At 47.4% G+C, this 10,151-nt stretch overlaps 1 protein-coding gene across 1 annotated transcript in view; it reads left to right on the forward strand.

Moving 5' to 3' along the window:
- Nucleotides 1-185, forward strand: part of Drd5 (dopamine receptor D5) — a gene marked incomplete at its 5' end in the record, with an annotated part of 1,698 nt that extends 1,513 nt beyond the window's left edge. The window contains one exon of the mRNA XM_013023905.1: nucleotides 34-185. Coding sequence (XP_012879359.1) covers nucleotides 34-185 — 152 coding nt within the window. The remainder of the gene's footprint in view (nucleotides 1-33) is intronic.
- Nucleotides 186-10,151: the final 9,966 nt, after the last annotated feature.

Raw genomic sequence — 10,151 nt, forward strand, 5'->3', positions numbered from 1 at the left:
AGGAGGAGGAGGGGGAGGGGGAGGAGGGGGAGCAGGGTCCCTTCGGTCACACGTCCCAGGCCTCTCAGAAGTCCCTGGGTGGAGCCCCTGTGGCTGAGTCTGTCCGGGAACTGGACCGCGAAGGGGAGACTTCATTAGGCAAAATTACGCCTCTGACCCCAAATGGATTCCACCAAAGTGCGTGAGAACAGGGCGAAGGCACCTGTCGTGGGGTGCCCGCACGCGTGCGCACGCGCGTCTCCCTTGTCTGTGTCTCTGTGTAGTTGCCGACCAGAGGAGGCCGCAGGAGGGAAGGTCGTTCAGAGACACCAGTCAGTCAGCCTCGTTTGCGTCTGGGTTGGTTTGGGAATGGCAGGTTCGTGCCTGGGCGGGGTGGGGGTGCGAGAGGGGGTGGCCGGCCGGATTCTTGCTTCTGTGGCTTCAGTCATTTCTGCAGTCTGTGCAGGGGGCAGAGGAATGCTTCCTGGTGCTCCCTCGTGTATTCTGGCATTCAATAAACACAGGCTCTGCGGGCTGTGACACCCTCACAAGTTGCTTTGCCAGGTTAATTTTCAGGTTCCTTACTGGAAAACTATGGATTCCCCTAAAAAGCGGCAAGGGTGGAGAGCGTGCATTTATTTGCTTTTACAGATAGGTTAGCCTGAAATGGGGGCCACAGACGCAGAGCTTCTGACATCTCTGATTGTGGATTGTGTATAGCATGAGACACATTCCTTGCACTACTAGTCAGAATAAACTTCTCAAGCTTGACACTTGGATACGTTTTCTTTGCTTCTCGATTGGAACCTTCCTTTTAAAAGGAAATCAGACACTTCCTGCGACTCCTGAGCAGAGATCAGCTCCTGACAAAGACCACATGCAAAAAACAGCTCACAGTGCTTTCTCACCTCAGCTCTGTTGTGTTGTGAAATGTCCTAGCTCTGTAAGCGTGCTTGTGAAGGGCTTGGAGATGTGTGATATCAAAGAAGTTCCCTTTTCAACATTTCAAAGCCACTTTGGCTTTGTAGACAATAACAAATTGGTGAATGCATTTCAGCTGAGATCTGGAAAGCCAGAGAGGGCATTTGAGTGAACTTGGAATTGGAAAATCTCTAGAGTGAGAAGCTCACCTGCCTCCCCATCCTTTTGTTTCTTTCTTTGCAGTGAGCAGGACAAGTTGCTTCATTCCAGCACCATCCCAACATGACCATTAGACCTCATGTAAAAACCCCAGCAGAGCAAATGGATGTGTCATTTCTGACAAGTCCTTGTGACCTTGCGTGATCAAGGACAGTGCCATCAATTTGGGTGACCTCAAGGATAATTTTATTGTCAGCCTTCCAACAGCCATGTCTTGTTCGCCGTAAAATGTGCAGTGCTGGCTCATAATGCTTAATAAATGCGTGCTGAATGAACAGTGGTTGGGAGTCGATGCTGATTGGATGAATAGGTTGAACGCAGGTTGTATTTGCTACATTAATTTTCATGTATGATTCCTCTGCTCTTTTTGGAATCAGGCATGTTCAGTTTTTTTTCCCCTGGTGGCTGGGGGTGGGGGGAGGGAATTATGTGTTGAGTTCGGGGGCCTTTCGCCTGCGAGGTAAGTGCTCTTCCACAGGAGCTCTACCCCTCCAGCCCTCCAGTCTTTCATTATTTTTCAGATAAGTCTCTGACTTCTTATGAGGGCTAGCCTTGGATCCCAACCTTCCTATCCATATCTCCCTCACAAGTAGAATTACAGACAGACAGTATGCAGTTTGTTCTTTGAGATAAGGTCTCGTTACAACTTGTTTTTCCCAGGCTAGGCTCAACCCTTGATCCTCCTCACTCCACCTCCCATGCAGCTGGGATTATAGGCGTGAGCTACCATACCCCACTTGTGTTCAGTTTTTGCCTTCTTAAAAACCGACAGCTCAGCAGACATCATTCATGCTCTATCAGTGTCAGTACAAATGCACTGCTGTGTGACCTTGATTGAGCCTAGGAACTTTTCTGGGCTTTTGACCTTTTGTCTGAATTTGGAGACTGAGGGACTTACGTCATGTTCTTTACAAAAATGGTGCATCATGATGTGTGTTAATGGACAGCATCTATGTTGGAATACAGTCAGCCACCTCAGTGCTCTCCCTGTTTTCTCTGCAGGACTTCTTAGAGCTTTCTCAAGCATTATGAAACCCCATGGGGAAAGAATTCATGTTGTGTCTCAGTGTCTCCGACCTTGTGAATCCTTGTTTGGTCCAGTTCCTATTCGTATCTCTCTGCAGTCCACTGCTACGGGTATAGTTATGGGAACAAAGTTTGAGAAATTTGAGTGTAACGTATCCAGAAGTTGTTAAAAAAAAACAACACACGGCCATTCTGTTCTGGAGAAGAGCTCAGTATAGGAGAATGCCTTCAGAGCAAATGCTATTCTCACCCAGTTTAAATAAGTTTTAGGTATGATAACCATTTTACCCTCCTCTGTCCTGTGTGTGTTCTGCCATCCAGCTGCTAGGAATGTCATCCCCTCCTCCCCGCCCCTCACCCCTGCAGCCCGGGGACTTCCATTTCCGTGGGGGAGAGATGAGCCCACAAACTCCCTGAGTGGATCTCTGCAGTGCCGCACTGGACTCAGCACCGCAGGCAGGCGGCTGGGGAAGGGGCTATCACCCAGACAGAGACATGATGGCGAGAGAAAAGGCCCGGATCAAAGATGGGCTGGGCTGAAGGAGCAAGAGTGGTCCAGGCTGAAGGCATGCAGCAGCAGAGAAAGATGGCCGGGATGGCGGGAAGATGATGGAGGAGGGGGAGCGTGCTGGGTCAGTGCCGATGGCAGCGGTGGCAGCCACAGGGGGGCTCCTCTTCCTGTCACTCCTCCTGTGTGGGTCTGACACACATGGCCACATAGCGGCCATCACCCCCTTAAGGCTCAGCTGCCCCCTAGGTAAGGAGAATCGGCTTCATAAGATGGAATAGGGCCATTATCTTGCAGGGTTGGTACAGTGTGGGCTCACGTGGGGGCGGAAGGGGCTCCTTATAGGCTGGGCAGTTCCCTGTTCCTGTTGACGTGTACTAAGCTGCCTAGACCTAGAGTTGGAGAGAAAGAACAGGAAATGGTTGTGGGGCTTGAACTCAGGGCCTGGGCGCTGTCCCTGAGCTCTTTTGTTCAAGGCGAGTGCTTTACCACTTGAGCCACAGCACCACTTCTGGTTTTCTGGTGGTTTATTGGAGATAAGAGTCTCAGAGACTTTCCTGCCTGGGCTTTGAACCGCGATCCTCAGATCTCAGCCTCCTTGAGTAGCTAGGATTACAGGCGTGAGCCACCAGTGCCTGGCAGATCTGTCCCACCGCCCCCCCCCCCATGCAGCTGGGGCACCCATGAATTCACCTTCAGCTCTCGCCATTAGTTTTACGGTGGCTTGGCAGCATGCAGGCTGGCTTGGGGCTCTGGATGAGGTGCCCGAAATGAGGAGGGAGGTGGTGTGAGCCTCCTGGAGCCTCCCTGACCCCCGGAGCCACAGCAGCTCATCAGAAGGGCGTCCACACAGCCAGTTACAAAGTCAAGGGAAGGAGGTTGGACATAACCCTCCAGGGCGATGCTGGGAAATTTTCAGAAATGCTTCCTCTGCCATAATTTCAGATTCACAGAAAGGCTGCAAAAGAGTATAAAGAATTCATAAATACTCTTTGCCCAGTTCACTCAACATTCATATTTTACTCTATTGTTAATTTGTTCTCCTCTCTCTTTTCTGAATCAGGGACGTGGCACCCAGTTACCCTTGAATTCTTTGGTGCCGTTTCATGAAAAACGAGGACTTTCTAAACTACGGCCTAGAGCTTATTCAGGTCTCCTAATGATGTCCTCCGTTTCAAAGCCATCCAAGGAAGCGAGCTGCATCCAAGCGGTCAAATCTCTTTCCTCTCCGTCAGTGGGCCACTTAGCTCCTCTATCAGCTCCCGCTTCTTTACCTCTCACAACACTGCCTCTGCCAGTGTTCTGGCCAGGCACTAGTGCAATGTCCTGGTGCTCCTGATTGGATCATGATCTGGTCATCGGGCAGAATATTTCAGAAGCCATCTGACCTTTTCTCCAGTGTCTAACGGGGACCTGTGTTGTCACTCAGTCCTGTACTAACAATGTTCTCATTGTTCTGGGCCTTCCCGTAGTATCCATGATAGAGTTTCCCTTGTACCCTTGTAATGAAGAAATGCCCTTTGGAGAGATGCTTTGAGATGGAAAATCTCCCCCCTCCCCTTCTCTCGGCTCTGGGGATTGAACCCAGGGCCTTGAATATGCTAGACAAGCACTCTACTACTGAGTGACATATCCAGGCCATGTTTTTGTTTTTTGATACTCCATATAGCCCAGAGTAGAATAGAATTTAAGACCCCTGCCCTGCTCTATCTCCACCCTGAGTGCTGGGGGTATAGACACCTGTCAATGTGCCCGGCAAAAATAATCAATTGATCCTTAAACTTTTGTCTGTCAGTGTTAGTACCCATTAACGAACCTTCTCTGTAAATATTGTATTTGCCAAGGGGTGTTTGTATTTTTTTAAAAAGATTTCTCTTGCCTTTCTAAATTTACTCGGCTTTCTACCATTTGGGAGAATATGCTTTTATTTACATCAACATAGATCCTTGGAATCCTAGTTTTCCCAATAACTTAAAACACATAATTCTCGCAGTTATTATGAGGTTTAAGAGAGGTTTGCAAGGTTTGAGAGCCTTGCAAATGAGCTGCTGTTTTTTGTTGACATGTGTCAATGCTCTTGGAATAGTTCTCTGCTTTTTGATGTGTAACATCACAGGCATGTTTTATACACTGTCGGCCCAAGTTCTGGAACCAGCTGCATCTCTACCATGCATGGTGCTTGTCAGCAGAGAGTGGCACTTAGCAATCAGTATCTGGGCACTGGGGGGTCTATTGCTACTGGGGTGTCATGGCTTCTATAACTAGCAAAAGACTGAGATAAGGAATGCATATTGTAATCTATTGCACATCATAAACTATTGAGTTAATTGTGTCTGCACACACCTATTTCTATGCCTAGCTTGTACATGTATAAAGTTCCATAGGTTCTCTGTGTGTGTATGTGTGTGTGTATGGGAGAGAGAGAGAGAAAGAGAGAGAGAGGGAGACTGAGGATTGAACTCAGGGGCTCACACTTACACACACTCTACCATGTCAGCCACACTCTTGGCCATTTTATTTTTTATTGCTTTGTCGTGTTAATTTTTTTTAGATAAAGAGCCTTGCACTTTTCCCTGGCCTGGTCTTAAACTTTGAGTCTGCTGCGTCTGCCTCAAACTGGATTACAGATGCGAGCTACCATGTCTGGCGACAGCATATAGTTAACTCTTGCCAGGGATGGCCTCCAATTGTGATCCTGTAGTCTCTACCACTCATCTCCAAGTAGCTGAGGTCACAGGCCTGGCCTGTCATGCCCCGTCCCCGTAGGTTCATTTGGATACCTTGTGGACGTCTTCTCCAACAGTCACCCATGGTTCAAAGGCCAGCTCTGACTTCCTAGCTCATGAAGAGATTGTCCTCCTTTTCCATAGTAAAATGAAATAAATGACTCACCTTGTAGTTCATGATGTCATAGGATGTGCTGTGTCACATGATGCACATGGAGTGTGGAAGGCTCCGTGCGTGTGTCTAAAAACCGGAGAGCCCAGGCAGGGCCACTCTGTGCTCCATTTTATGGAGCCCTAGTGACTGGGTGCTCAGGGGAGGGATAGAGTGATCCAGTGGTCACAGGGGAGAGAGGACAACACATGGAGCTTGACACGAGGTAATCACTGACCCACAGCCAGAGGGGAGGGAGAGTCTTGAGCACATACGCGGCCGCTGGGTCCCTAGGCCAATTTTGGTGGAAGACACAAAGGAGCCATGTGTGTCACCGCCGGAGCCACTGGACGTTGGCAGTGGTAAGTGATACCATGTTGGCATTCCTGGTATGTGGGCCGGGATTGCCTGGATCCCAATTCTAGGCCATTCACACAATGCTAGATCCAGTGAGATGTGCCAGGATGACTGTTTTCTATTGTTCGCTAAGCCCATCCCTACATTCAAAGCTCTCAGGGAGCCGAGAGGACCAGCACTTCACCATCAGCGGGAGAAGAAAGGGGACCTTTCTTTATCAAAGATTGATGAAGTTAGCCCAACCCTTCCCAATACACCCCTCAGCAGGGACCCAGCCTTCAGCACGTGAGTGTTGCTGGGTGGGGGAGAGGGTCTTTATTGCTTCTGCAAGGAAATGGTACCACTGAGAAAGAAATATTCTGGCACAGTGGCCAGAAGCTGGGCCCCTCAATTCTAGTGTTTTTTTTTTGCTACTTCTGAGAGGTGAGTTAAGGGGCGTCTCTTGGTCCAAGGGCAATCATGAGCACCAAGTTCAGGCCCAGGTATCCCTTCCAAGTAACGGCATTGATGGTATTTGTCTTTCCCTCACTGTATCCCCTGTTAGGATGCAGCATCGTTCAGTGGTTGGTGGAATAAATACAGATATGCAGGGATTTTAGGGCCTTGATTCATTCTCGATTAAAAGCAGTGTGAGGAATGATCATTGACAACAAGAAATATGAGTTCTTAGAGGGGCAGAGCAGCATTTCAAAGGCCTTTTTTGTTTGTTTGTTTTCTATATTTCGTGAAAGACAGTAGGATCTTATGTACAAAGCAGCAGAACTGCCATTTCCAAGAAGGGTTAAATGCAAAAGAGAATTTCCAAAATGGATTGAAAACAGGCTCAAAGCATCAGAACTTCTCTACTATGAGTTCCTCCTGCAGGGTGAGTGGTCCAAAGTGACATCAAGGATTTAAACAACTGTCTGTCCTCCCTCCCCTTTCTGGAAAAAAAAGGGAGATTTGGATATTTCAAGCAACAAAGAATGAATGTCAAATTGGGAAGCAAAGGACTTGGTTTCAAGTCTGATTCCCATGATTCTATACAACTGGCTCGACATCTCTTGAGTTCAGTCTGCTTGTCTCTAACAACAAAAGCTATAATGCTGCTATCACAAGGTCATTATTAAAGAGAAAACATGCATCTACTAGAGTTTGACCCATACCAGATGCCACACTGGGGACTGTGCAGAGTGAAGTCATCGAGTCTCTGTAGCAGACCTTCTGAAGAGATCTTTTCATGTCCAGTGTGCAGCAAGGGTTCAGAGAGATCAAGCTCCTTGCTCAAGGTCATTCAAGGTGGGCCTTCAAAACCAGGCCAGTCAGGTTTGATACTAGCACAGTAAGACAGGGGTGACAACACACTGCAAAGCAAAACCAAACCCACAGGCTCACTTGCCCATTATGTGTGGTTGAGTTAGGGACCCCAAATTAAAGATGCATCAGAGCCAGGAGCTGGTGGCTCATGCCTGTAATCATAGCTAATCAGGCTGCTGAGTTCTGAGGATTGTGGTTCTAAGCGAGCCTAGGCAGGAAAGTCTGTGAGACTCGTATCTCCAGTAAACCACTAGAAAACCAGAAGTAGAATTGTGGCTCAAAATGGTAGATTGATTGAGTGTAAGAGCTCAGGCACAGTGTCTAGGCCCTGAGTTCAAGCCCTGCAACTGACAATAAACAAACAAACAAATATGGATCAGCATCAGGGTCTACTTCCAAGAATCCAATACCATGTTCCACGCAGCCCTCAGCTGTGTAGGGGAAAGGGATCTTGATGGTCCCAGGGACAGGGTCTGATGCATTGTATTTAGCTTGGGACTGATGAGGAGGATGCACATGGACCATTCAGGTGGGTATAGAAGGTGAGGAACAGAGCAGAGAGGACCATTCAGGTGGGTATAGAAGGTGAGGAACAGAGCAGAGGTCAGATGACACCAAAGATGTGGCAGATCTCCATGCTGAGGGTAACAGAGTCCATGGACTGCGCCGCTCTTGCTGCATGTGGCTGTGGAGCTTGCCTCTCAAGCACATGGGGGCGAAAGCTGACGCCACAGGGCTGATACTTCTTGGAAGCCATCCCGGGGCTTCCCTGCTTGGTGATTCACAGATCAATCTTGGTTCCCAAACCCCGTGCTTCCGCTTGCTCAGTCTGTAAGAGGTCCCCGGTGCATTTACTTCAGCTTCATTTGAATGCTTCTGGACTGAGCATGTGCTAACTTTTCTTTTTTTCCTCCAGAGAACTGGACAACATTTTATGATCCCTAGTCTGAAAGATCACATTTCCCTTAGGAAAATGCTTTTGTACACCAGTGGGGGAACGAGCCCCCTCATTCCCTATGAGAGACAGCAGCAGGAGAATGGGCTGCTGTGAACAAGGTGAGAGGTACATTCCCTGGGCTGAGGTCGGGTCTCTAGCCCCTCCGGGTCTGCTTCCCTATACAAATAAAGGGATTTCTCACGCTCTCTGTCCCTCAAGGAATTCAGAGAGACAGAAGAGCACTCTGAACACAAGGTCATGGCAGTGCTGATCTATTGAGTGCTTACTACATGCAAAGGCTCTCTGCCAATAATACAAATATGGACTCAGTCAATACTGGCCAAACAAAACTAATGGCAGGTGATGCTTCCACAGTACTGGTGACCGAATGAGGAACTGACTGTGATCCAACATCTCAAAGCACATGCACAGCTCTGACCCCGACAGGACACTCCGAGCCCATTTTCCCACCAAACAGCTTGTCTCGCTGGATATCTGGCTATGCTCCTTTAGGCTTGAGCTCTGAGGGCCAAGAAAGGGCCCTTAAATGCCTCATCCAATGATATCAACCCCTGTTTCAAGGAATCTCATGGGTATCACCATTTGAGGTTGTTGAGATATTTTTTCCCCCTGACAGTAACACTGTGGTAAAGCAGTTCTGAACATCTCCATCTCTCTCTGCTGTCCCCCAAGCTTGGTTTGTGGTTCTAAGGAACACTGGGAACCTAGTTCATCCCAATTCAGGAAGTGAAGAAGAATCACATGAGTGAGGTCGACCAGATGTTTCAGTAGATTATGTGTCATGTCTGGGGCATTCCTTCTTTTGAAATGGAGCCTCAGTCCCAAACAACATCTTTATCACCTGTTCTCATCTCCAGGGACCTTCTTAGGGCTCAGTGAGTTTATCTCATGCAAAGAGGCAGATCTGTTTTGGGGATGTGGAACATGGATGTAAGTTCACACTGGAGTACACATGACCAACCAGCATTACATCTGTTCATTTCTCTCATGGCTGTTTGCTAGCACTCAGGTGTTGTGGTCCTCAAATTCTTCTACCTCTGAATGTCAGGGACTATAAATAAGTTGAGGAGAGGATCAGTGTTGTGTCAATCATCATTTGTCTAACACTTACCTGACCTTGTCCTTATGATAAAATTGGCCAAGTGAAAGCATATCTCATATCCTGGTGTCTCACTCCTGTATTTCATTCTATACAAACCTTGCTTGATTTATAGGCCTAAAGTAGAAATCTAACCCATGTTCATTCACTCGACCTTCAGTGACTCCTTTAATCCTCATACAGAACAAAGGTCAGATTTATTGGATTAGCATATGCTTGATGACTCTATGTACTCAACTACCATCTGTCCACAGTGTAGAAATAATCATGATGATGATGATGATGATGATAATGTTGATAGCGACAATTGTGATGATAATGATGTTAGTGATAATGATACTGATATGAGTGATGATAATGGTAATGATGATGATGACGGTGGTGTTGATTGTGGTGATGTCGGCAGTGATGATGATGATATTGATAATGAGTATGATGGTGATGATTCATGGTGATGGTAATAATGATGATGTTGAGAGTGATGGTAGTGATGATGGTGATAATGAAGAGTATGATGGCGATATCAATGGTAATGTTGTTGACAATGATGTTGATGGTAATGATGATGATGATCATGATCATGATGCTAGGGATTACTATGGAGCACCCAGTGCATGCAGACCTTGTGTTTTGTGCTTTCTCTATATTTCTTCTTGTAATCTTTTTGCTGTCTTAGGAGGGATTTTGCAGGTGAGCAGGCTATACACTCAACCATGGCTCTCTTGACTGGTCCAGGACTTCCTGGCTGTCTTTTAACTCCAAAAGAGTGCTTGTTGCCATGCTACATGCTGTTCCTTTGTCTCAACTGAAATAAAATTTCAAGTCTGTTTGGTTGAAGGATTTTTTTCCCCCTCTGTTCTTGCAAACCTTCTCCAAAGCCTTACTTTGTCATGGTAGCTGGGACTTTAGTA

This window comes from Dipodomys ordii, unplaced genomic scaffold (assembly GCF_000151885.1).
Source record: "Dipodomys ordii isolate 6190 unplaced genomic scaffold, Dord_2.0 Scaffold71, whole genome shotgun sequence".
Lineage (NCBI taxonomy): Eukaryota > Metazoa > Chordata > Mammalia > Rodentia > Heteromyidae > Dipodomys > Dipodomys ordii.